We start from the raw sequence: 27,368 nt of genomic DNA, 5'->3' as shown, positions 1-27,368 counted from the left end.
CATTGTAATTATGACTTGCTGCGTATATACTGTGCAATTTTTACTCAAGGTTAGCACACCGTCCCATGCCTGTTGTGTATGGATTAGAAGCAGCAGTTAATTTGTTAGGCTGCTTAAATGCAGACGTATAGAAAAGCTCATGCATCACTTTTCATGGGCTCCAAAAATAAATAAAAAAATAAAAGCCAGCATGTCTTTTTATGCCTCCCTGTCTTCAAGTACAATTTATTTTCCCAATTCCACTGATAAAAAAAAAAAAATCCAGATAATTCAAGAGTTTATTTTTTTATATACATTTTAATAATAAAAAAAATAGTCTAAAAAATTTAATAAAAGTCTAAAGAAATATTTTAAAAATGTGCTTCAGTAATGTTTATTTTTAAAAGGGATTCTTAGAAGCGACACTTCTAATACATAAATCTAATTATTTCTAATTGTGATTTTTTTTCCCCCATTTCCGAATAAATTCAATTAAGTTAGAGGTTATATTATTGAAAACATTCAGTGTGAGATTACTCATAAAATATTTATTTAAAACCTCTTACACATTTGTACTAGAAGTGCCAGTAACTACAAAGTTGCTGTATAATTATACATCTGTATTCAAAAATATTACATACGGCGCTCATCGCCACTGGAGATGCGCTGGTGAGACTTTTCCTGGCCAATGCAGATTTCAGATTCCAAATTGAGACTCAGCCTGTTGCTGATTGGAGGTTTCAGTATTTGGCTTGTGATCACAGCTCAGACCACATCAAGAGAAAATATGTTTTGTTTTTATTTTCTAAAGTTCCACTGCTGGTTCGAATATGAATGCTATTGTAGTCCCACAGAACAGAAGAAAATAATGTTTTGTCTCCACTCTACCTGGTAACGAATAGCCAAAATCTGATGAAGCAAAAATAATAATAAAAATAAAATCAGTAAGAGAAACAAAGAAAAAAAAAAAAGTCTTTATCATGATTAATAAAGGCTGTGCACACATGGACGACAGCAGTGCTACACAACAGAAAGCACGGTGGTCATTGTGGGGCTTGGAGAACGGTCTAAAGCTTAATGTGTGTTATCTGACACGAAGGCTGGGTGAGACGACAACAACAGTGGGTGGGTTAGGTGCTCTGAGGCTCCAAGCTAACCGACAGGCTACCCACCAAAAGGGGTTACTAATGGAATGTGAGCAGACAGAGTGGTGGTTGAGGGGTCCCAGGATGTTATAGCAGCTAAATGTTGTCCTGGTCATTCAATGGCAGCACGAGAGGAGAAGAGAAGGACAAAGTAGGGAGTTGGAGACAGAACAAACACAGTATCTCAGAATTCATCATGTCAACATCTGAGTTTGAAAAGAAGCAAACACAAGTGGTTCATTTCTATGCAAGAGTGCTGCTAACACCATCATTTGAGAAAAAAGTCTCTATGCTTCTTTTTTCTATCCATTACAATTAAAACAGTTCATTTATATTTGGTAATTTAATTGGTTGTCATTTCTGTAATTGAACCTTAATCCAGGGCATGCTAATTATCCCTGTAACAAGCGGAGAAGTAGCTCATTAGCTTCCCATGAAACAGCTTTTCACCACTCAGCTCTGCTTCGTTCTAATTTTTATGAGGTTTAGTGCACATCTTTTATTACCTTACATCTGAAAATGACATCACTACAAACAGGTCAGTCAATGGAACCTGAAAACCTGAACAGCAAGAAGACGCAGATGGAGAATGCAGCACAGGAGGGTACCTATGGGTAATCTGTTCTTCTTGTTGGCAGGGGTTGTAGCTGGGGAAAGCTGAGGGGTGTTGGAAGGAGTCAGCTCCAAACTGTTGCTCTTCACGGTTCGAGAATGGGGGACGTTGGCCAGCAGGGTCTCCAGGGCCATGTGCTCCTCCTCTCGAAGGTGGTCGCCTGCCGTTACGCTCCGAACAAAGTCCACCTACGATACAAACGGAAGACATTTCTCTCAGAATCACATGAATTCCTAAACTGTTTTGGAGAAGTGAGTTAGTTGACTTGGACAAGTTCATACATGACATTTTAAAGTCTAAAAAGAAATTAAGAGTTTTTTAAGACACACAACACAATCAGAAAGTGATTGGAAAATGATACATTAGTGATTGAAAATCTGGAAAGCATGGTGTGTATAGCCACCCTGAGTGCAACCACTATTTGCTGAACTTACAGCTGCAAAAATTTATCAGCTTCACACATCTAGAAGCAGACACTTTTACCTGCAAAAATCATACTGAGGACAGTCTAAACCTGATCCAAGAAGAGCAATCTGTAAAAAACAGTGAAATGGCTCTTTTTATTTCTAATATATTTTATTATGAATACTTAGCTCAAGATTTTTTATTAACTCTAAAACCAAGGCCCTAAAAAGCTTTTCTTTTTTTCTTTCAGTTTTTTTTTTTTTAAATCAAATCTTTTTCAGTTTTCACCGTTTTGTCTTTTTTTTTTTTTTTTTACAAGTACGGTTGGATCGAGACGCCTAAAATGAATGAAAACTGAAAAAACGAAATGTAGAGGGGGAAAAAAGTATGTGCAAAATACATCAATTGGAACTCTGGAAAAACAAAACCAATCAATAAATTTGGGGGAAAAATTTTTTTTCATATGAAAACTCAAAAATTAAGCATATAAATTTAATACAATGTTCTGTGTAAAGCACCTTATTCTTTTAAAAATTCAAATTTATCATCTTTTGATCACTAGAATGAAAATTTGAATTTGTTAATACTGTGCTTCTACAGTTCAGTTTTCCTTTTAGTTATAGGAAGACCCTGATATTTGAATCCTTAATGCATTTGTTTTGGTGTTCCTCTGTGTAAACGCTCCCTCCTTAAATTGCTGTAAGCCTTGGAGGAACATTGCACACCACACCTTTAAGATTTTTATCTGTAAAAAAAACTTATAAAAAATAACCATGAATCACTTCCCTTATACTTGTCAGTTATGCACAGTGAGTATCCATCACATAAAATTATGATATAACACGTTGATGGTTTCCTTACATTGCACTTGTAAGGAAATAAAAGTAAAAAACAAACATATTTTTTGGACTGCTTAAGCTAAACCTACCAGTGCAAGCAACTGACTGTGAGTAATGTAGACTGCAGTTCTACTGAGCCCTTCGAGGAGATTCATGGAGGACATGGGCGGGGTCTCAACTGCTCGTCCTCCAATCACCACATCCAGAAAAGCGGCAACACAGCTCTGGAAACGGGGAGAGAGCAAAAGAGAAGTTTTTCTAAAAGCACATCAAGAAGTGTCTTTTCCACAAAGCACCTTGATACCTGAGTTAAACTAGTGGGCTGCAGCTAACAATTAATAATCAATTATTCTATCAATTAGTTTTGATGATTAATCAGATTAAATAATGGGCACATTTAACAGATTTACAAAAATGTTTTTACCCTCAATGTAAAATGTATATATATTTTCGTACAGGTTTGGCTTAATTACTGGTTTTTTTTCAGCCAACGGCCTTTTTTTGAGTGTGTATACTCCACTTAATGATTAATTAATAACTAAATTAGTTTAATTGATTTATCATGATTAAGCCAATTAATCGTTTCAGAACTACACAGCATTAGACTGTTAAGTATTGCCCTTTTAATCAAATACTAAGAATAAGACATTAATTTGCCTTTATCATTGGTCAACCAGTGTTCAGATAGTTTGTAATCACCTTATCAAACTTAGACAAACTGCTTTTCCTCCTGGGGTCTATATCATCATCAGCCATGGCTAGCTGCTGCAGAAGCTGCCCCACCTGTAGAAGAAGAGCAGAACAGCTCCAGATAGTTGTTTTGTGGTCTTAATGTGCAAATAAGTGCAGACAGAATCCTTCAGGAACCTCACCTGCATGAGATTAAAACGAGCCACTTCATTGATGGGTGCATCTGAGATAATGCCGTACTGTTCTGGGTTGACTATAGCCGGGCAAATGAAACAGGTCAGCAGGAGGTCGGTGCACATGGTGCGCACCTCGCCCACCTCGAGTCGCTCCACACACGACAGAGTCTTGTACATCTGGGACACGATCCAGCGCAGGCTGTGAGGGAAGCAGTAGGTGTTCTGCTTCAGGTAACCGATGAACTTGTTCACCAAGGCAACCAGCTTGGCTTCGTTGGCCTCCACAGCTGCCTGAACTCTCTGCTTGTAGTCCTCGGAGCCTTTCTCCCCGAACCGTTCCTGCTGGGCCGGGGTGAGGCGCTCCGTCACCTTGGCCGGGTCGGTTTCCAGGTGATCCTCGTCCTCCACCAGCAGCTGCATTATGGGTTCGTGAAGGGTGGCGGTGAGGAAGAGCTTGGCCGAGTACAGGCCCTCTGAGAAGAGTTTGAAAAGGATGCTGAAGGCACAGGTTCCACGTCGCAGAAGACGGCGGGGGTTGTCGTTCTCCTTCAGCTCGAATTCTACCAGGTATCGCAACACCTGCCAGGAAAAAAAAATAGATACAAGTTAAAGCCAATCATCTTTTTGAATGCCTACCAGACTGTTGTTCTGAACTTCTGACCTGCAGCAGGTAGCTCTCATCCTCCTGCATGATACAGTTGCCATAAAGTGAGGTGAAGACGTTGTGGATGACGCCCTGGGTGTGCTCCTGGTTAAGTCTTTCTCCTGCCACAAGGCAGGACGCAACAAGTCTGGGGTTTTCCCTCAGCCTGGCCAAGAACTCGCCATAGATTGTCTCCTGGAAACCCAGAGTCTTGTAGCCGTCGATGAACTGCGTATCTTCCAGCATCTTGGCATGTTGGCAGCACTCAGCCGGAGAGGCCTCCACACTATCGGACAAAGATTTTTCATAATCAATATGATTTAAAAAAGAAAAAAAAAACTCTTGCTTCAACAGACATTTAGTTTTTGATTTTCTCACAACAATGGCTCCACACATGGTTAAAACTTAAAACAGAGTTTAAACGGTGAACAATGATCACAGACATATAGCAAAGTTGGCCTTGAAAGGTTGATACTGGGCTTCCTGATTGGTCCACTCAAAGCCCTGAAATCAGTTCAATTCAAAAATACTTTTTTGATCCCGCAGGGAAATTAAATATAACTCATACTAATTCAAGATTCTTCAAAGAGTTAAATGACGTACGCTTCAGACTCATGGCAGGAATAAGCTTTACCGACTCTTCTGTGAGGGGTGGTTTATGTAAAATTGTGGTTTCTAAAGCGGAAAGCCTCATGGCGGCCTGACCTGGTGAGAATGAGCCGATCGAGGTTGATCCTCTGCTGCTTGGCGATCCAGGCCGCCCGGTACAGCCTCTCGGCCGTCTTCAGCACATCACTGTTGAGCCTCTGGATCAGCTGCTTCTCCGATGCCACATACAGCCTCTCCTGCTTTAGGTGGTGGGCCAGAGTGTGGATGTCTGGCTTCACCATCTTCACGGGCTCACGCAGACCGAGAACAAAATGGCTGCAGAACAAATGGAGACAAAAATCAGAAAATGAGACAAAGTCAAAAGCTCAAAAAAAAGAAAAGAAATCTTTCAATCAAAACGTCTCATAGACACAAGTGACGGGAAATAAAAATCCTGTTAACCAGGTGGCATTAAACAGTTGCATAGCGCCTTTTAATGAAGCTTAGACGAGGTTTTTTTGAAGTCTGGGGAAACGGACCACAGTGATATCATCAGGGTTATCGCTGCTTGGGTTTCAGTTCCATTATTCTCCAAAAAAGGAAGTCAGTATTTATGGTTGAATGGATCGCACCATAAACTCCTCCAGTCACTTCACTGGAGAACTCTCAGAGCCGTGGGCTTAAATTATTTAATGAAAACAAAAAAAGATCACACTTTTCGCTCATCTAATGAGATATCTATTCAATTCAATTAAAAAACAACTTTAATCGCCCCAAAGGGAAATTAAATGCTTCCACAACTGCAGGGTTTCACCTAGAACAGGCGGGTGGTACAGGCACTAAGGCAGTCATCCAGAGGCCTATTGTATTATTATTCTAAGGCTTTATTGGCTCTAGTGGCCATTATTTGAGAGTGGTTTGACAGGAAAGTAGGTCATGAGAGAGGGGGAAGACATCGGGTCACCAGGCCCGATTCTGGCCACCAAGACTCGCCCTCATGGCCGAAATTGGCCTCCATGGAGATGGTCGAGGCCATGGTCATGGAGACCTTGGCCATGGACGCCTCGATTAAGGCCTCCTTACATGGGCTGTGCTGTTTTTTAACGAGTTGTAAACACTGAAGGCTGGGGGCAGGAAGAATCTTCTGTAGCGGTCTGGATTACAGCGGCTCTGACAAAGGCTCTGACTGAAGATACTCTGTTGTTGTATGGCTGATTAAGAGGAGCTCAGTATTGTTCTTCATCTGATGAAGTATCCCAAATTGCACGACCATCTCCAGAGGTTTCACAACATTTTTCTTTAACAGCTTGTTTATTTTATTTATTTTTATTGAGGATAGTTTTTCTTAAGAATCTCCTAAAAAACTAAATAATGTATGAAGAACTTGTATTCAACTGGACTTGGAAAAGGTTGTGTTTTCTCCCAAGTATTGGGTGACCATTAGTTTGAGCGATGACGGCCCCATCATGCGAGGAAAACCATCATTTGCATTCTGTATTCTTTTCACGAAGGGCCCAATGACAACAAAAGAAAGCTCTAAAGCTCCAGCAGACATCACATGGCCAAAAAAAATGCAAATCACTCTTTTGCATACCCACGGCCTTAATATGAAATCCAAGCTGAGTGCATGAAATCTGAATGATTTCTCAGTGAATCCTTCCCTCAAAGGCCTCTTTATAGTCGGCTGTTTACAGTGAAAACAGAGATTAAAGTGTGGAATTGGGGCTCCGGGCAGAGAATAGGACTGGGAGCAGAGAAAACCGCCTGGGAGTGGGAATGACTGTGAGGCAGTATCAACCCACACAATCTAACAGACAGCCACAGTGTTTTTGTTGATGTGCTTGACAAATTAAATTGGTTATGTGTTTTTTTAAGACAAAAGATAAGCTCTACAGTTAATTACTGTATCAAATCATAAAGAAAAAGGCCTTTGAAATACCAGTTGATAAGCAAGAAAGGAAAGCTGCAGACAAATAATGCTCATAAAAAAAAAAATTAAAAAAAAACCCTCTAGGATAGTAATTGCAAAAAACAAATGTGCCAAACTATTAAAATGGTCAAATGATTAGGGACTCTCGTGTCAAGAAGCTTTTCCTGATTCAGATTAATGAAGAAATAATGCATCAAGATGGTATTGTAGAGGTTGGAGGGCAGCTGAATGTGTTAAGTTGTTCTTTTTTTTGTTGTCCTGTTCTGTCACAAAAACATACTGTAAATGGAAATGTAATATTTAAGACAGGAATCTACCAACTCTACAGGGGAAACGCAAACTGACTGTGGTAAATGTCAACATGGCATAATAAACCCAGCTTCATACAGGGGATTATAAGTCAAGTCCAGAAGAGCCACATTCCTTCAACTTTCAGATGCTTTCCCTGGTTGCTGGCTCATGTTGGGAAAACCCAGGTTCAATGTGAACAGTAATCATTCAGTCTTGATTATTGATATGTGATACAATTATTGGACAAATTGTATTTTTGAGAATTAATTTTATCCTCATAATCATAATTTTATCATCAAAAAACTAAAATTCTCTCAGTCAATCCGTGTGTCATAATTTTCTCCCTGTGTCTACAAAACTTATCGGTTTTGTTGAACAAAAAACAAACTGATAATTACTTTGGTAATTACTTTCGGACCAAAGAAGGAATGATCAAGAGTCAGCACACTGCCTCAGCCATTATAGCTGGAAACTGCTGATGTGGATTCAGGTCTCAAATGGACTCAGACCTGAACCGTCAGAGACGTATAAAGTAGAGGTGTGCCGATCGATCGGTCACCGATCATAATCGGGCCGATTTTCCTGAAAAAGTGCGTGATCGGCGATCATTGGCTCTTGTTTGCCGATACCGATCATCTCATTTCCAGCCTGCCTGTGCAGCTGGTCTCTTCTTTCCTTCACTCTGCGCAAACGCGCAGCAACAAATCCTAAGCGATGTGGAACTATAACGCACTGAGTGAATGGGGACGTTTGCCTGTTGCGGCGGAAAATTAAAGCAGGTCAAAATGCATCAACACAACGAAGCTAATACGACATAAAAACAATGCCATACTTGACGGAGTTTGGCTACATCGAGGCTCACTGCAGTAAAAAAGACATATGGAGGATCAGATAGCAGGTAAAGCAGCGAACAGCTACAAACACTCACCCGGATTAGCATGACGGTCAGAAAACTAAACAAATAACCTGGAAAATTATTTAAGTCTTCGAGCTGCGATGTAAGTCGCTGGTTCTGCTCTCCTGTTGAGCCGCTGCTACGCTACAGGTAGTAATATTTCACAGACGGAGCTTCGCTTCTGCTCCACCTGGTAGTGACTCTCACACCGAATCTCTGCTTAAAGCTGCAGCATCTAACCTAAAAAATAAATTTTACACACGTATTAAAACTTTAGTTGTCCTAACATGAGACAGATAATCTCTGAAAAAATAATCGATCTCCTCCCTGATCTGCATAATTACTCCGCTCAGTCAGAAACAGCCACTCAGAACTAGCAGTAATCAGCTAGCCGCCATGCTATCAGGAAGTTTTCATTCAGTAACTCTGGATTGTTTATTGTAATGGATCCTGTTTTTGCCTTTTAATGTTAAGTTTTATACTTGAACTTCTTGGCAATGTTGAGAGGTTTTATTTTGGCTCTTTGTATTATTTAGCCTCTTCAGAGCCTTCATATGTTATCAGTCTGTTAAAGATAGTATTATCAGTAGCCGTACAATTTGCACAATGCCTGTTTTGTTTAGTTTTCTTCTTGGAAAAAGTTATTAAAAACAAGTTTTTGTCTAAATTAAGGTGAATTCATGGTTCCTTTTTCCACATAATGTAATTGGTAGGGTTTATGATAAAAAATAAATAAATAATAATTATGTGATCGGTATCGGTGATCGGTATCGGTGATCGGCCCTCATGGGTGATCGGTATCGGTATCGGCAGGAAAAAACCTGATCGGCACATCTCTAGTATAAAGACAATTACAAAGTCAGCCTTCTATCAGCTGAAGAACATTTCTTTGATTTTCCACGTTACTGCAATGCACTACACAATTAAATTGTAATTTGGGTCGGTCTGGTGATATAGATAAAAAAACACACTGTTTTCCTCAGGAATAATCCCACTCACAATTTGTCAATTTGAAGCTCTTAAAAAAACAATCCACCATTTAGGGAAACATGGATTTCTAAATATATTCCCATCAGTTTGCTTTATTATTACTGTATTATTATTAGAAATAGTAGCAATATGTTTCATAAGTTCACTTTTTCCACCAACACATTTAGAGTATCTTCTATATTACGTCTTATTTGTCAGGGAGAAATAGCAGTATTTCATCCTGAACACAAAATGCACACAGGTATGTCATTTAAAATGTAGTTTGCTTTTTACAATGCTCTCTTATTGTGAACCTAATCTTTGAGCAAATTGGGAATACAATGACAAAATGCATTGTGCAAACCTAACATTTTCACAAAGTGTTAGCAAAATTCACAATTGCAGAACATTACTTACCTTCCCGTTTATCTTAAAAGAATGTAGTAATTCCACTATTTTGCCACCCTTACAGGAAGCTGCATTGAATGCTCATGGAGTGAATTGCTGTTTAGAAAGCAGTCTCCTAAATTGTTTCCATAACAACATCAGTGAAATAGTTCTGTGTAATCCACTTGAAGAAAGACTATTTTTAATCCAGTAACCAGATTAATGTAACTGGCAACCATATTACCACCAACTGCTGAACTCTTCCCCTCAAAAACCCACCAGGCTCAAGCTTATGACTCACTTTCACATGCACAATCATATTCTTAACAAGGAGCATTCTTCACACAGAAGTGAAAAAGGCAGTCAGGATACTAAGTGGCTAGCAGGAAGGAGGACCGCTGTCACTGGGCTGTGCGCCATCAGCTCTGTTAAAATCCACAGTTTAGAGCTAACTGGTGAGTCAGTCAGGGAGAGCACTGGGGAACTCGGAAGCAGAAGAGAAACCCAGTAACACACTATGTGGATAATCTGCAACTCTTAAGAGTCCTGAATGAGGATGCTAATCTTAGTACAGGAGGCGACAGCCACTAAATATTCCTAACATGAATCACAACAGGGCCAGTTGTTGAGCAGTCATTTGTCATTCTAACAAGGTAGCGAGAAATAACAGGTGATGCAAAAACAAGGCGAGGAGGCAGGAATTTTGCACGCCAGAGCGATCAGGTATGGAACACTGGCCAGTCCTCCCGGTACATGATCCCACACGCTTTCAGGCAGCCCAACCAAAAGTACAAAGCGTTTCTGACGGCTATTAAAAGAATTTCACTTTCCACAAAAGGCATTCGTGATTCTGAGCAAACATCCTCTTCACACTTCCTTTTCTGAAAATTTCTTACACTGCTCAGCAAGTGAATAGTACAACTGAAGCCCATGTAGTTCATCAAAACCGACCCTTTCCTCCTTCTGAGAAATATTTCTGGAAAACTTAATAAATTCCAGCTTGGAGTGCTTGGACAGATTTTCAGGGACAACCAGCTGGGTGAGGAGTAAAAAAAAAAAAAAAAAGACTCAATCATTTTACCTGAAGAACCTTGGTCTCACACGCCAGCCTCCACCCCTCACCCCGCTTTCTATAACGTTTCGGAGACCACAAATTGAAAGGAGGACCTGAACGTGTGTATTTGTATTACCTAAATCCAGAACTTTAAGTTTGACATGGTAGACAATTATGCTAAAAACGCTGAGGTACTTCAGATGACGGTTGCAGAGTAGCTGTGGAATGTGCTGTCAGCACTCAGACTGCAACTGCATCAACTTCTGTGTTATGGTTAGCAACAATGTTTATATGTGGTTAAACAATAGCTAAACATTAATGTCTACGGGACAGGTCAACTGAACTTTAATGAATAATGCGCATCAGTTCTTACACTACACATTACAAAAGGAGAACAAATAATGTAACTCATATCGTCAAAGTATCTTCAAAGAGTTGTTGTGGATGGTGATGCTGTGGGCAGAAAGGATGTCCAGTAGCAGTCAGTGTTGCAACAAATCTGAAATATGTTTCGAAAACTAGGCAGAGAGACGAAATCCTTTCCTATTATCAACAGAAGAAATGGTTTGAACTTCTCCTTTTGTCTCTGCTCTTTGGTCCTGCTCTGCATCCATGATGCCTCCGTTTCAACGCCTCTGGTATTTTGGGTCATAGTTCAAGTATTATTGAGCGTTTTAAATGATAATCAGCTGCTCCCAGTTGTAAAAACAACATCTTGCTGCCTCGACTACGCATCATAACTGTCCGAAAGTAAAAAGGTAAAGCAATAATCCATCCAGTTGCACAACATCCAAAACCAGAGGGGACAATTGTCCAAACATGCAATGCCTCACCCACAAAAAAAAAAAGAACAAAAAGAACAAATCATAACCAACGCACAATTGCCACCACGAGTGACGCAATTCTAAAACTAATGTAAAGAATTGTGCATCAACATGAATGTACAATGAAGCCATTTAAGGATACAAAAGACTACTTTCTGCAAAACTAATTATTGTTCATTCATAATAATACTACTTTACTGTTGAAAATGTCCTGCAAGCTCCAGCGTTTTCTCACTAAATGAATCAAACATGTACAACAACCTTTCTAGTTCAAAACTCATTTTTCAAAAAACGGGGGCGGGCAGGGGGGGCACATTAAGGAGACCGTTACACCCGGACAATCAGTTCCAGGACACACAGTACGCACACTTCAGATCTCAAGTTTTTCCAACAGTGATCAGAACAGCAGGATCATGTTTCATCTTACGGCAAAGAATACCATTAATAAAACAGGCTTTTAGACATCCGGATACTGAGGTTTCTATTCAGTGAAGGCACAATAAAAGAGGTGTATTAGTTCATCCACAAATGTAAGATCGCCATTATCCATCATTAAGAATAAAGTGGGTTGGTATTTTTAAAGCTGAACAGCAGCTAAGAGCGCTAAGTGCTACGAGCCACACAGCGTCGGTTCTGATCAGCAGAACTGCAGCAATGGGCTTGAAACATGTTAAATTGTACCTGCAATACAGTTATAGTGATCAGAGTCATCAATGTGCTTCAGGTGGTACTAAATAGAACAAAATTAAACAACTAACATGTAAGCTTGCTAGATGACTATGAATAAGTGCTTTATGCCATGATAGTTTCATCAACAAAATAACAGACTGACAATTTGCCAGTGATTAGGGTTGAGTTCTCAACCAAAGCTTTAAATGTTCTGTGTAGCTCAGTGGCTAAAGCTAATCATGGGGCAGAAGAGCACTGTGACAGAGGTCAAAGTTAATGAAAGGGAACTGAGTTAAATATCATGTTAAAATGTTATTCCCTCATCAAAAACACACCTGGTGTGTTGCTTTGATTTCTTTCACACATGTGTGAGAAATCCTTTGATCTCCCATGGCAACCACTCATGGGTACCTAAAAGCATGCTCTCACAAATTGCCACCTATTTCCTCAAAGCTCCTCCTTGGAGCTGCAGCTCCCACTGAGCTTCCACAAACCAAAGAATAGTTAGAAACAACATAATGGAGGAGCACTGTTAAGAGTAGGAGCTTCTTAAAGAAACAGAGGCCAACTTAAAGACAAACTGTGAAGTGAAATTTCAGCAGTTTTATAACAACTGATAGTTACTTGACTGTGCCAAAAAAATGACACTATGTGCCAGAAAAATATGCAATGCTGCCCCTTTAAAATATGTCCCTCAGTTATTGGTGCACGCTTTGTAAACAGACCGTTGTGCAACAGGGGCATGTTCTGGTCAGAAGTCCCTTAATTCACAAATAAAGCTCAAACATGGCCTTTTTAATCATACAACAGAAAAAAATTATAAAGTAGCCAGCATATTTCAAAGTTAAAGGTGGAGTTTATGACTGATGGTTAAAGGTGGAGTTTATGACTGATGATGATTTTTTGCTAATTCTACTTACTATTTAGAACTATAATACAGTTCAAACTAGTTCTTTCTAGCCTTACAGTCATGATGAGCAGCCATTAATTAAGTGGATCTGAAGCAGAGGCGATTTCAAAGCATCTGTCCGAGAATGTGGTTGCAGTAAAGCAACCACATTAGTTTTGGATCAGCATGGGCATCACAATAAAAAAATATGCATAGAAAGATTGTTTAGGAAAGCTGAAACATTCAGTTTAGAACGCCAAACTCAGATCTTCTGGGAATTTTACTATCAATCAATAATAATCAGATAACTATTACAATAGGGTCAATGAAAAATTACGATTCAGCAGAAGGAAAGGAACTTTAAGGTCTGAGTCAGAATGAATGCAAGCAAAATGTGTTAGTAAGCCGGAATATCTTTCATAACTGAATAAACTTGTAAGCAGGATGTGTAATCACATGGGCCTTATTCAATCTAAGTCATGATGTTTGTCACTAAATATAAAAACTGACAATTTCCGAGTAATGTGATTAAATCAGCAGGACAGTTGAAGTAAAAGCTTGTTGACTAAGCTTCACATGAAGTCGATCAGAATGTAGTAATCTCTAAAGTTCATATTAAACAAAGTACTAAAGTACACACAATTTAGAAGATGCAGTGTAGTTTCTAGAATGTCACTTATTAACGTTGCTATGACGTTTCCATTATTTTTCAGCAAGTAATGAGTTGATAACATTCTCCTTTAGTGGAATACAACAGGAAAGCAATTGTCTCATTAATCACCCTACTTATTGTTGTCATTACAGTATCTCGGGGAAAAATGAGGACATGATTATGTTCGTCTCGTCCTTAATCTCCAGTTGCTACAAACAGCTGCCAGTAATATTTGGTGTTTAAACATTTTATCGTGTCAAATGACAGCATGCTGTTCAACTACTACACCAGGCCTAACTCGTTTCAGCGTCCCATCATCTATTGTGCAGCTTGGTATTTTAGCTCGGACATTCCTCTCACGGGCTGGAAGGGGACACATTTTGTTAAACTGCCAACTGTTTTAAGGCATAAAACTCAAAGTCTTACCGTTAAAAGATGAAGAAGAAAACCTCCTGCTAAGCAAGGCAGTCAATAAATCCCGATAGCTTTTATTAACGTCAAGTAAGGTTTTATATCGCCAGCTAAGGTGGCTTGTCCAGGGCTCTTTCTCTGTGTAAAGTACCATTGAACGACCAGTTTGACGGATAAACCCAACGGACAACGGAAAAAAATGAAGGCAATCAAAGAAACCAAAGTGCAACAAACGGACGAGTAAACGACAAAGTGTGTGTTTGCACTGATTTGGAGGAGGGGCGCAGAATGCAACCTGGTGAGCAGGCTAACATTAACGTTAGCAATTCTAGCAACGAAAGCTAAGGATAAGCTAGCAGACTTAGCTTAGCCTTCGACTATGAGGTCCACAGAGACCAGACGTTGTTCAAAATACTTGGCGTGACGAAGGTCGTGCTACTTACCAAGTGTAACTGGCCTCTGCAGGTTATTCCCCGAGTCTCTAAACACGGCTAGTCATTAGACTTGTCAGATCAGAAGAACTGTTTGTTGGCGGTTAGCGGTTTAACACTGGCTGCAGCTAAACAGTACTGTCATTTGCTGTCATCACGAGGAGACATGCGCAGACGGGGAGTTGTTGCTGTTAAAGGGAGCTTCCCACTTTAAAATAAACAGGTATGTACTGTGCATCTTACAAAGTGAGCAGACATGCACACCATTCACCAGTGCTTTGGGAAATTATCCATATGTTTAAAATTACCTACGGTACATTATTTTTATTTTTTTTATTCCAAAGGGAAAATAAATGTTGTGTGTACTCATCATCCAAGTATCTTCAGAGTTGTGAATGGTCTTGCTCTGGGCAGGAGGGCTCTCCAGTAGCAGTCCATCTAGAAACAACTCTTAGGCCTCTTACTGAAGACTGTTGATGCATGGTAGTCTCATGACTGTCATGACATGGTAACAGCTCAACATTCAGGGACAGAGACGATATTTCACAGTAGCATGTCCTGGATAACACTACCATATGTTGTTAGCATGCACTGCTGATCCACCTCATTTACCTTTGCCGCTTTCTGCTCTGTTGTCCTGCTATGCACCCATGAAGCCTCCGTTTCAACTTCTCTAGGATTTGGGGGTCATAGTTCAGATACTACTTGAGTTTTGGGGATCCCAATCAGCCGTTCCCAGTTGTGGGGGGAGGAGAGAAAAGGTTATGCAACATAACAACAGTCAGTAAGTAAAAAAAGAAAGAGCCCAAAACCTTCCAGCTTCATAGCATCCAAAGCCATAGGGAGTAATTGTCAAAAAAGCAATGCTTCAATCAAAAAACGATGAACAAAAGATGCGTCTGCAAAAAGAACACATCAGAACTAATGTAGCAGAGCTATTCTAACATGCTGCCAGTACAAGCTGCTCAAGTCTAAAATGTTTTTGTGATCTTCCATTTTTTCACAAAAATAATTTCTGTCTGCGGAACTACTTCTCTGGTACCATTCTCAAACCAAATTTATTTCTATAGTTTTATGTATTTTTTATCGCATGATAGCACTGACAGCATTGTAGTGTGGATTTATCTTGTCAAGTCCCTTTCTTAATTTCACATCATTTAGGCAGTATGTTTGTTTTCTATAAAGAAGAGTCAGAATCACTTTTATTGGTAAAACAGACAGGAGCGAATAACAAGTGCTGCTGACTACTTTATTGGCTCTGAAATCAATCATAACATTGATCTGGGAATAAGACTGACATAACCATGTTCAGTTTCCATTTTGAAAAACCAGTGGGACATGCCCTCTGTTGTAATTTGTAACAAGCTAACTAGTATTAACATGAAAAATAATGCCTACATTTTTTTTTTTTTTGCAATTTATTTATTCAAACATGAAAGGAACTCAGAGTTCACGAGTAGAGGTTGTTAAATATGGAGATTTGGGCCTCCATAAGTTCATGCAGGTTGTCAAAAATATTAGTGGAAGTAGTAAGTGTTTTCCTCCACTTGGTTGTGCTCTAACAACAGAAATGCCACAGAGCCCTGGCATTTCTTGCTGCTGTTCTTCTTTGCAGCAAGAACAGCAAAGATTTGATGCTCACTCACATTTTGTGGAAAAACATTGTTTAAACAAGTCACTATGCTGATAACTGGAACTAAATCCTCCCGAAAAAGCTATTAAAAATAAAGTTTGGATGAAAGCTACTTAGCTAAAATGTTAACAATCCCCAAACTTACTTTATCTGCCCGATAATGCTATACTAACACATATCTCATATTCTATTGAAAGACTTAAAGGACTAACAACATTGGATTCAGTATGTATAAAATATTTAATTTAAGTTTCCTTAAAAATACTTGTTCAAGTTTGACACTTGTTCTGGCAGCTGAAATCTCGGTTGAGCACTAAAAGAGGTGCTGTTGCTAAATGGAACTCCGTTAAATCTAAACTAAGTTAAAATATTTCACACTTGGCCACTTGTTAAAATCCATTTATTATATATTTATACAGAGGTTAGAAACATCACAAAATAGAAACTTGAAGAGAGCTCTTGCACAAAGATATATAATCCAGTAAAAGAGCAACCTTAGCTTAGTGAACAAGGGCAATTAAAGCAGGCTAAGTTCAGTGCTGGAGCTTTGTTAGGAACACTATCATTTTAGGACTCATGTCTTAGTGCAAACAACTCTTAATTTAAAGGAATTATTCTGTTTTTATAGTAAAATAGGATTTTACAAATCAAGGTTGCTCTTTCATTGCATATGGTTAAATTCAGAATGTGTGGTGGTAATAGTTTCTATGAGGTCTCTAGGTCAAGATATTCAAATGATCCAATATCCAGTAAATACGGTGTGATATACCTCTTGCATTTTTAAGCAGCAGCTGTTGTCAACATAATAAATTCACTTATAAGCAAAAGCAATTAAAAATACTTAAATATAAATAACATGCTTTGAGCAAAATAGTTATCTATGTACAGTTCTAGTTAAACAACCTATATCTAAAGCTCTTAATACTTTAGAAATACCTATCCCATACATTGCTCTGTGTCAAATGCATTTGTTTGTTCTTAACTGAAGGCCACTTTCATACTATGCAATGTTTTACAAGAATGACATCAAGCATTAGTATTAAATGAGATAAGCTCCAACTAAAATGCTTAGTCAGACTGGCAAAAAAAAAAAAAAATAGATGGTTCGATTGTACTTCTTTGTCTATGAAACATCATTGAATAAAGTGTTGCTAAATAATATCCACATAACCATACCAAGGAAATACTTGAATACAAACAGTTGTAATATTACAACCACTGCAACATGGCCTTTAAATTTCTGATATAACATTTGATAGTGAAAATAAAATTACCATTGCAATATGGTTTGGGCTGGCTTTACTACGACATGGAGTGAATGGAAGTGCACTCCCTGAATAATATGTGCTTTATATATTTGTCTTCCTACACTTTAAAACACCTGAATAACTGGGTTTAAGCCTAGTCTACATGCAGGCTATAAGTTCTTCTGAGTGCATCATGATCGAAACAAGCCAACACAGGTAAACCTTGAAAAGTGCATTTTGTTTTGTCTTTGAATTGGGGGAAGAGTTTGGGAACAGACAAAACTAAGAAAGGGTGAGAAAATGAGTAAGTTAAGTCACATATTTATACATGTACAATTGTTCAATTTTCCAAACCACCATATGAATTAACAGTAAATACAATTAGTGCTGCTGACATCATTATTGTTACTATTAAGTGCTATGCTATATAATATCATCTAAAAGATGAGGAGTACCCAACCAGTCAAGTGTTCTTGGCTCAGATGCCGCCATGATCATGCACATGAACTGCTTCCCTGTTCTCTTGTCTATTGGGTAAATTGTTGTGGGAGTGAACCTTTTGTTACTCTCCACAAACTCGCACAGCTGATTATAGATTTTGGGGTACTCATGACGGAGGAAGACTCCCCTGGTCCTGAGTTCACGCTGGATGTTGACGAAGCACACCTCCCTCGCTTTCCTTCCCTCCTCCCCTTCTTTGTCAATGTCGGGTGTGCCTGGGGGTGGTGTGAGAATGAGAGTTTCCATTTCATCGTCCTTCTTGAGCACTTTTTTGTCTGGACTCGAGGAGGCCAAGGACACCTTTGCATATTTTCTAACTGTTGGTGCTGGGACCCTTGGTGAAGGTCTGTTAGGCACTAGTTCACCAACAGCTACTGATACATTCAGAAGGAAACATTCATTGGGGTCATATTCATTGCCTGCCTGCTGCAATTCCTTGCAATATTCTCCGAGGTTGTCCTTAAATCCATCCAGCTCTCTAAGAGACAAATATGTAGGAGACATGAGGAGGCTTTCCAGTCCAACTTGCAAGAAGTTCTCTGCAGTCTCTGGATTTGCAAAACCCAAAAAGAGAACCCCTCTCCCTCTGGAGAGGTAGCCCGCTTTAGCGATGCGTGAGAAGGCCTTGTGGATTTCTGAATTCTCTCTGCAGAACTTAAGGGTATGCCGACACACACTGCTGACACGACCATAGAGGCATGTCTCTTTATGGATCTCCCAGTCATCCCTGCGACAATTTCTTGAGCAGTAAAAGGTATAGCAACTGTGACAGGACTTGTAGTACAAGCAAGCATTGAACATGCTCTCAATCCGATTGCACTTCTTATTAGCACATGCCATGGTGTCATCTTCATCTGTGCTGTGGTCTGGAGAACATTCTTCTGCGCTCCTTTGGAAAGCATCACACCCACTATCAGGATCTTTCAATGTGTCTGGGCTGGATTTAGATGATGGAAGCTGTGTGCTGAGGCATTCTAAGTTTTCGAGTCCCGGGGATTCTGTGTTTTTGTCGTCTTCAGTGATCAGTTGTTTTAACTGGTCTAAAAGATTTTCACTGGATTTTTTGCTCGTTGGGGGTTTGTAGTCAACCACCAAATCAGCTAAGAGTTCATCCAGTTGTTCCAAACTCTGCTGGAGGGAGAAGTTATTATGTTTCCTTTCTTTGGTGACCTCTGTCGTGTTGGATTGCTTCTTTTCGTTAAGTAGCCTCTGAGTTGATGCATTATCAACATCAGAAGTATCCCAGCTGACAGAATGGACATCGCGACGCCTGGCATTTCCTGCACATAGGTCATTGTCTGTTATGGTGATCTCTGGAGTAACAAACCAGTTTCCACTCTTAGAATTTCTCCATGGTTTGTTTGAATTCCTCTCTAAAGAGTTCTCTGATAAAGATAGAGCAGCATAGCGCCTTGGTGAACTTGAAAGGTTAAGTATGACCGGCTTAGCTGTAACATCAGAGGAAATCCCTTGCCTTGCTTGGTGAAACAGATTCTCATAGCTACGTCCACGTGGCACAGTTTGCTCTCGTTCATTCCGTGGATAGATGATGTTGTCCCAAGACTTAGAGTGGTTTTTAACATCTGCTCCAAGTCGACTGGCCTCTGTGTAGCTGTTAGTAAACCACGGAGGAATGCTGAGGTCTTGTCTCACTCTTGGTGGTGTGTTCTGCGATGAGTGGCTCGAGAAACCAGAAATACTAGAGCGATACCAGTCATCTGAAAAGGCCTGAGACATTCGAGGGCGTCGATAACCTTCTGTGTTGTATAGCCTTGGGGGGAAGTACTGCTCTTCAGGAGAGGAGAACGGTTTAGAATAAAATGACCTTGAGCTACTCATATTGTATGGAGTGAACCGACCGTCTTCTCCATAGTAAGCTCTAGAAAGTGGAGTTTGAGAAAAATATGAGCCTCTCTCACTTGTGGAGTAAGGTCTGTTATATACAGAGTGAGCTGCCTCTCTGTTGGTAAGGTGGTCGGTATAGTATGACCTCACAGGAAGTGTGTGCACCCATCGAGTCCTCGGATCATACTGACTTGGGGTTGTACTGCCAAAACTGGTTAGGCTGGACCGATCATCCTGGAAATACGTCCTAGCGTAGGGGTGAAGTGGATACCGGACAGCATCCTCTGTATAGAAAAACTTTGTTGGTATGTTAGGATTAGAATAGGCTCTGTGTTCTTGGCTCAGATATGGTGTTGTTGGTGACGGCATCCGGTGTGTGTCTAGATGCTGGTAGGAGATAGGAGACATGCTGGTGGTATAGAGATATCCTTGTCTAAAATCTCCACTATAGCATTCACTTGGAGTTGGTGTTGGAGAAGAGGCAATGTGCCGTGGGACATATAAACCAGACCTGCTACTGGCCTGCGAGTACCTTTGCCAAAGATGTTCACCATGTGCGTTGGGAATCTGCCTTGATGTGTGCTCCAGTACAGCAGCATCTGGTTTGATGTCCACACGGCACCTGACATGCGGGCTTACAGTTGGTTTTTCAGTTTTATCCTGCTCAAAACAGTCTGAGACATAGAGGGGGGTGTGGGGCTGTAGTTTAATAGGATGCACCTCATTCAAGAAAGGCCTGCTAGTGGATTCCCGTTGGGTTTCAGCAGTCCTCATGGAATCTGAAACAGCCTGAGATCCGTCCCTCTCATTCCTGGCTTGTGGTGGAGATACAGAGATGGGGACAGGGGTGAGGGTAGCTTTTAGTCTAGGGGCACTTTTAGACCTTGACCTCTTTTTGGACTCTGACCACGTAAGATAACTTGTTTTGTCTTCGGTAGCTTGCTGCTGGAACTGCTTGGTATTAAAAAGGTCAGGAGATGAAAATCGAAGATGGCCTGGCTGATCAAGTCCATTCCAGAGATCTTTGTTTAATGGCTGATTTTCAGGCCTGTTGTAGTGTTGCTCCATTGAGGAGGAGAAGGACTGTGGGTCATCCAGGGATTCAATAAAGTCGAAACTACGGCAGTGTCTTTTATTAATTATCTCCGATTTATCGAGCATTTTCAAGTCACATTGCTTTGAGGAATAGAGAGAAACGGAGTGACCAGTAATGTCGCCTAGTGTGATGTCCCTGTACAGATTTGACGCCAGTATATCAGGGGGATGCGTTCTGGTCATCTTGAAGAAACTTCACGGCTCTCCTGTCAGTTCCATTTAGGATCAAGACCGCCTAAGGAAGAGACAGAGCGACAAAAGAAATGCATTTTTCATCATATTTCTATTTTTCCTAGAAGCCACACACAGATATGTAATGGAAACCCAGTGCTTTAAGTAAGTATTACTCAGGGACAACTGATACCAGCCTCTAAGTAAATAGTTAGATACTCTGTTACTCTGTATGGTTGCTATGGCAAGAATCATACCGCATCACAGTATGTAAACAAAGTAGTAATCATTTTCCTCTTTTAAGGCTTGTGTTAACAGTTAACATAAAAGAGTAATCAAGGCATATACTTTTTTTAGACAAGAAACATTTATAAAATAGCATATAAATAATCATTCTTTAGTAACTAAGTTAAAGAAAGAAAGGGAAAAAATATGTACACATGCCAGTACACACAACAAATTGCCATTTATGTGCAATTTGATCCAAAAATAGTTTTTATTGATACTGCTAAAATGTATTGTTGCCAAAAACAGCAAAAGAACTTCAGCTTAGGTTCAATTCATGATTTATGTGTATATATATGTATATATATATATATATATATATATATATATATATATATATATATATATATATATATATATGTTTGTTATTTCATGTGGGTTTTTTGGTTTAACTTATATATAAGTTACAGATACAGTTACAACTTATATATAAGTTGGAGCAATAATATGGAATTAAGACAGTGCATACACTATCCTAATTCCAATCCAGGATTTTTGAGTTGTAATCAATCCCAATATCACAGTTTAATATCTGTCATTAGCAAAATTTTCAATGCCTTTACTTAAAAATTTAATGCTATTTTTGTTGTGATGAAAACTGGCACTGCCAGCCATATTATTGCAATTTGTGCCCTACATTCAGTTATATTAATTATGGCGAGATTGATAATTACGTAATATGCCTCAGAAGGATCATTTCACGCATTTCAACGTTTTACTTCAGAGCTGGTTAATCTGCTTACAGACTGCTGAGGCTAAGTAGGGGAGTGAGGGTCAAAGGTCTTTAAAACTTCACAGTAGTTTAAATATTCTGCTGCTGTCAACTCCTTAGTTTTATTGAGTTGTATCCTTTACATCCAGCCTCTCCTTAACAAACCTCTCTGCAACAACCGGTCATTAATTATTCATGACAAGGTGATTAAGAGAATTCACTAAACAGCTGAATGAAATAGTATTTTACTATTTGGCGTGATGAACATATAACGGGGACCCATTTTTATGAGGGTTCCAAGGAAAATATGACATTTTGATATATAATTTTTTAATACTGCAATGTCTGTATCGATTGGTATTATCACACTTATTTGCCACTCTTTCTTTTCCATCACCCCAATCTGCATTTATACAGTGTGTCAAAGTCTTCCAGTAGGTTGCCAAATTCTCAACTTTCATGGTCCATGGCATGGAAATTGCCAGCTACTTTACAGTTAGCCTTCCTGTTGTCTGTTAGAGCTCTCATTGTTTGCCACAGTTTTCGCCTCAGTTTTTAATGCTTCAACAATTTAAGGTACCCTCCATCATAACAAATGCCTAACATCTTTCTCCTTTTTTCAATGCTAAAATATTTAAGAAGAAAGTGATGCTACAAAGCACAGTGCTTCTCTGCAGCTATAGACTGTCTACTAACAGCAGGCTTCCATGAATTAATATATATAACAATATATTTTTTTAAATTAATTTATGGGATTGCCCTGTGGTTTATTTAACTGTGCGCTAAATACAATGTGTTCCTTTGTTTTACATACATCAATTTGTAGTTTTTACATCAGAAATGACAACGTTATGACAACGGTAAGTTTGACATTCAGACAGTCTTACGGTTTTTTACTTTTCAAAATTGTACTGTTGTACTGTGAAATTCACTGATTTCTATTTTATTTTAATTTTTGCAGTGTACAACTTTCTTCTTTTTTTTTTAGCTTAAACTTCTAGAGTAAAATTGGCCAAAATACATCCTGCAGGATCGTGTGGATGGATCGGTGACCTCAGCTGGACGTCTGAACCAAGAATGAATTCAGATCTGACACAAATAAGAAATCAGTCAGAAATAATTGATTAGAATATTGTCCCCTGTCTTTACTATGCAAAGACAAAATGTTTTAAATAGATAAACATTTAATAATCTATTAAAATGTATTCAGATTTTTTTATTTATTTTATTTTTAGGTTTAATAAGAACACCGGGGACAAAACGTTCCAAAAAGGGGCTTTTGTGTATCTAACACAAACATGGACTTTCTAGTTGGCACTCGCCCACAAGCCAACCGTGAGTTACCATCTGTTCATCATGATGAGAGGAGTGACCAGCCATCTCCCCATCATGTCTCTGCAGCTCACCTTAATATCACGCCTGTTTACATCCAACCTCTACACACAAACCTACATCGTTAGACAAGGTGCACATTTATTATTATGCTCATTTAAATTACACTAATTTGGGAAATGTTTTTCTACTTTTAAGTTTATAACATCATTTAAATGGACACACAAATTAGACTTGACCCAGTAGCTATGGAGTAAAACGTGTGCCTAAATCAACTTGAACGTTTTAGGTCGCACTGTTCTAACAACAACGCAACAAAAACCATGTGTAACAGTGCATGATTTGTGATTACTACTGCGGTCTCATCTAGATTGAAATCATCAACTTCTAAGCCAAAATCGTATTAAAATAAAACAATTATATATGCGATAAAAATGTGATAGAGATTTGGGGATTAGTTCACAATCACAACCCCACTTCAGATACTTTCATAATTCCATAACTTTCATCTTGACTAGGTAAATATGTGCATTCCTTCCTCCATTCACTCCATTCACTCCCCAGCCTCAAAGCTCCTTTTCAGCAGGAACACTGCACTTTCTAACAGTTTAAAGCCACATGCCACATACTGTCTCCATGGCTACAGCCCACAGCAAGGAAACCATTCAGCCCCCCTGCAGTTGCACAAATCTGTCTGAAAATAAAACTGACTAATAATTAGCGGCATCGCCATTAAACCGGTGCTGAGGGCAATCTGTGGCGTGCAAGTAATCAGAAAGAATGTCACAGAAACATTTTTTTTTTAAATATCCCAATCTTGTTTATACTCAGATTGGAAAAGAGTAGTCTTTTCTGTCCTTTAGCTGGGTTTTGTAGGCAGTGATAAATCTAATGCAGATCCCACAGGCCCGTGGGGCGCATTCAGCCTTGGGAGGACCTGCTTTAACGCTCTATTACGCCCCTTTAATTTTAGTGCTGCGGCAATGGCGCACACGGCCGTCCGCATCTTGGTCGGCCGCCTTTGAGCTCGAAATGAGATCGGTTTCGGGGGAGGAAAAAAATGCGGAAAAGCAAAGAAGGAAAAAAAAAAAAGTTTGGACATTTAGGAAAGGGTACCGGAGAGGCCTTACCGTGTCGGCGGTGAGCTGCTGATCGGATGCGGTGGACATGATGGTGAAGAGCAGCAGGCTGTTATTTCTCCGCGAGTTGAAGCCTCAGCCTTATCGCACCTGCTGCGATTCTCCCGTAGCCGAGCACTCGTCCTTCATGATGTTATCTGCATCACCCAGCTCTTCCCTCTCGCTCTCGCTGGCATCTCTGTGTTGGTGTGTGATGGAGGAGGAGGTGTGTCACAGCTTGCGCCTGTGCGCGTGCCTCTGGGGGCGTGGCTGTGCGTGTTTTTAGCGGGCGGGAGGGAGGAAGAGGGGAGAGGGGGTTGTTGTGAGGATGGGCGAGGGGGGGATGATCTGGGCGTCGGAGCAAAGCAGCAATGCGGTCTCTGCTGAGATTTAATGGGCATTTCCGGGGGTGTTAATTTTTATTTGATTTTTCTGTGCATTTTGCAATGGCAGATTCGCGTTGGAGCTGTCCATTATGAGAAAATGCAACTCTGGCACGCCTCAGTTCCAGAGATTTTTACAGTAAACTAGTTATCTGCAGATTTTCTCACTTGACTGACTATTGCTGATGTCCCTCCCACACTCTTGGGCAAGAGGTAGAGAAAACCTGTCTTATGCCAAGATTTTTATATATAGGGAGAGAAAATAAATGCACTCTAAAAACTGCAAGGTGAAAAATAATCCAGATCCAGACATTTTTCAAACTCAGCTCTGGATCAAATATTAATAATGACATAACACCTACAGCAAACAGGGATATAATTTAACACCTTTGGGTTCCTCTACAAAATAATTTTGGAAAATGAAGAGGAACTATTTCTTAGTTTTTATTTCAACATATTCAACATGTTTGCTATGAATGAAGACTTCAAATATCCTACAGCAGCCTACTAATTTAAAAGCGGCAGGTCTCTTTGCTCACTCATCAAAAATCTTCTTTGTAACTGAGAGTGCCTCTTCAAAATATTAATTTTTTGTCCTCAGTTCACCTAGCTATTTTTTACTTTACGGGTCAATGTTCATATGGAAAAACTGATTTGCTTTTCCTTTCTGATGTTTTCAGAAACTCAAACAATATTCTTTCAAAGCTTTCAAATAATGTTCTTTCCTTAGGAGGCCATCTATTTAGTAGAGTGCACCAGTCCCTCCTGCAGCAAAGCACACAACATGTTGCTTTAAGGTGCTGTTCTCAGGCTTGTGAGCACTCACCTTCTTCCATCCAAATTTAATGACAGTCATCATGGCTAAGCAGTTCAATTAGTGTCACTCTGCTACTTAGCTGTCTCTGCTGCAACACACATAAAGCAGCAGAAATCCAGTTTGGGAGTTTTAAAGAGCTAACTCTGTAGCTTTTAGAATATAAAATATGCAATAGCAGCAAGAAATAATACACCTATTTCACCTTCATGCGACAAATTTACTTTACAAAACAATTCTACTTTAGATTTAAAAACAATAATAATTTTAAAGCAAATGCATTTTATTTAATTTTAATTTTTAATTGTGAAGCAATATTGACTGTATGGCTGATTCATTGGTCAAAGTCTGAATTTTGGCTATGGACAGCACAAGCTAATTCCAGCTATTTAGCAGGTGAAGGGCTATTTTTGACTTATGTGGACAAATATATAGTCATTAGCATGGTATATTGACATTGATATTATTATCCAGCAACATTTCATTCACTGAAGTTTGATCAGATTCTTTGAATAGGTCAAAATGGCCGTACGGTTAGCCTCCCTCTCCTCTAACCCAATAAACTCGGGCCAAAGATTTGACTCTTTCTTTGGTTCTTCTGTTGCAACAACATGAATCCATCATTTGGGTTTAAGGATTAACATCTAGTGAACAGATGTCCCTTTTGCTTCATATACACTTTTTTATTTACTTTAACTGAATAACCAAATAGTAGACCCACTTTTGCTATTCCAATGTATGTGTATTCAAACTTGCCTAGCCCATGGACACAGGTGCATGTTGGAAGCTGTGACTTTAATCCAACAACCTGTTTCCTTTTTGCTGGCAGATCTTGCAGTTTCTACACCCATCTCTCCCCGTTCAAAATGCCTCTGCTCCGAACTCCAATCTTACATCAACCTTCTGCATTGTCTGAATTCATGATGGGGACAGCTGGCTGCGAGCCTCAACTCAAATCATGTGACTCCAGCAGAGAAACTGCTTACTAAGGCTCTCTCTCCCTGCGGATGGAAGCCACTCCAGACAAACTCTGCTGATCACAGCGGTGATCGTAATGACACTCGGTGCAAAGGTCTTTTTTTGTCACTGTAAAAATATGTCTCCCGTGTTAAGACGATGACCAGTTTTGTTCTTTTTTTATGTGTGCGTTTGCATGTTTGGATACGGTGAGTCTTCGTCTTCCTGCCCACTGCACGCTGGTTACAAAACAACCCCCGGCTTACTTACCGAGAACCCATCTGTGACATACCACGTGTATGAGATATGATTCACAAAACATTGGATCTCACATTGTGCATGCTGCAGCATCTCTATGCTAGCATGTGCAGCTTACCGGCTCCGGCATGGCAAACTGGCATCAGCGTGTGTCAGCTGTTGATTAGCAGTGTCTGTCAGCTGGCTGCCAGCAGGTGTCTTGGGCATCTCATAGAGTGCGTGGAGAGAAAATCAATGGCTCTCTGTTGATTAGAAACCTTACTGACGGGGATCAATCAGGCTTTCTGCGCCTCAAAGCAGCAGCATTGAAGCAGAGCACTGCCTTGACTGCTCAAACAAGCTTTCATGCTTTTCTTTTTTTTCAGTAAACACCCTTCAGTTCTCTGGCTGGCTCCCATTAAGTCTATGTTAGATTAAGCGATTCACTGTAGATTTACTTTCTGGTTTCTGAGTTCCCACTGGAGGGAATTACATAAGAGATGTGGGGATGGACACGCAATCAGAAACCCAGGCATGTACAATAGCTATTGTACACTG

The 27,368-nt window shown here is 39.7% G+C and overlaps 2 protein-coding genes across 4 annotated transcripts in view; both read right to left on the bottom strand.

Moving 5' to 3' along the window:
* The window catches only part of gapvd1 (GTPase activating protein and VPS9 domains 1), a 35,502-nt gene extending 20,878 nt beyond the window's left edge, over nt 1–14,624 (bottom strand). For 2 of the 3 annotated variants that reach the window (XM_014992560.2, XM_014992561.2), the window contains exons 1-7: nt 14,493–14,624; nt 5,196–5,414; nt 4,509–4,776; nt 3,854–4,426; nt 3,681–3,764; nt 3,071–3,205; nt 1,733–1,925 (exon numbers count right to left, since the gene is read on the bottom strand). In XM_014992560.2, the coding sequence (XP_014848046.2) occupies nt 1,733–1,925; nt 3,071–3,205; nt 3,681–3,764; nt 3,854–4,426; nt 4,509–4,776; nt 5,196–5,380 (1,438 nt within the window). In that variant the 5' untranslated portion in view covers nt 5,381–5,414; nt 14,493–14,624. Of the gene's footprint in view, nt 1–1,151; nt 1,233–1,732; nt 1,926–3,070; nt 3,206–3,680; nt 3,765–3,853; nt 4,427–4,508; nt 4,777–5,195; nt 5,415–14,492 lie in introns of all 3 variants that reach the window. The other variant, XM_088009024.1, reaches the window with a different exon arrangement.
* A 1,872-nt stretch (nt 14,625–16,496) lies between these two features.
* On the bottom strand, nt 16,497–24,666 carry unm_hu7912 (un-named hu7912). Its single transcript, XM_014992549.2, has 2 exons — nt 24,432–24,666; nt 16,497–21,036 (listed from the first exon to the last, which is right to left on the bottom strand). Exon 2 carries the CDS (start codon nt 20,982–20,984, stop codon nt 17,784–17,786), a length of 3,201 nt encoding a protein of 1,066 aa, XP_014848035.2. The 5' UTR covers nt 20,985–21,036; nt 24,432–24,666; the 3' UTR covers nt 16,497–17,783.
* Nucleotides 24,667–27,368: the final 2,702 nt, after the last annotated feature.

Source organism: Poecilia mexicana, unplaced genomic scaffold (assembly GCF_051168715.1).
Source record: "Poecilia mexicana isolate PSO_F unplaced genomic scaffold, ASM5116871v1 scaffold_9, whole genome shotgun sequence".
Taxonomy (NCBI): Eukaryota; Metazoa; Chordata; class Actinopteri; order Cyprinodontiformes; family Poeciliidae; genus Poecilia; species Poecilia mexicana.
This window is presented reverse-complemented; position numbering and strand designations above follow the sequence as displayed.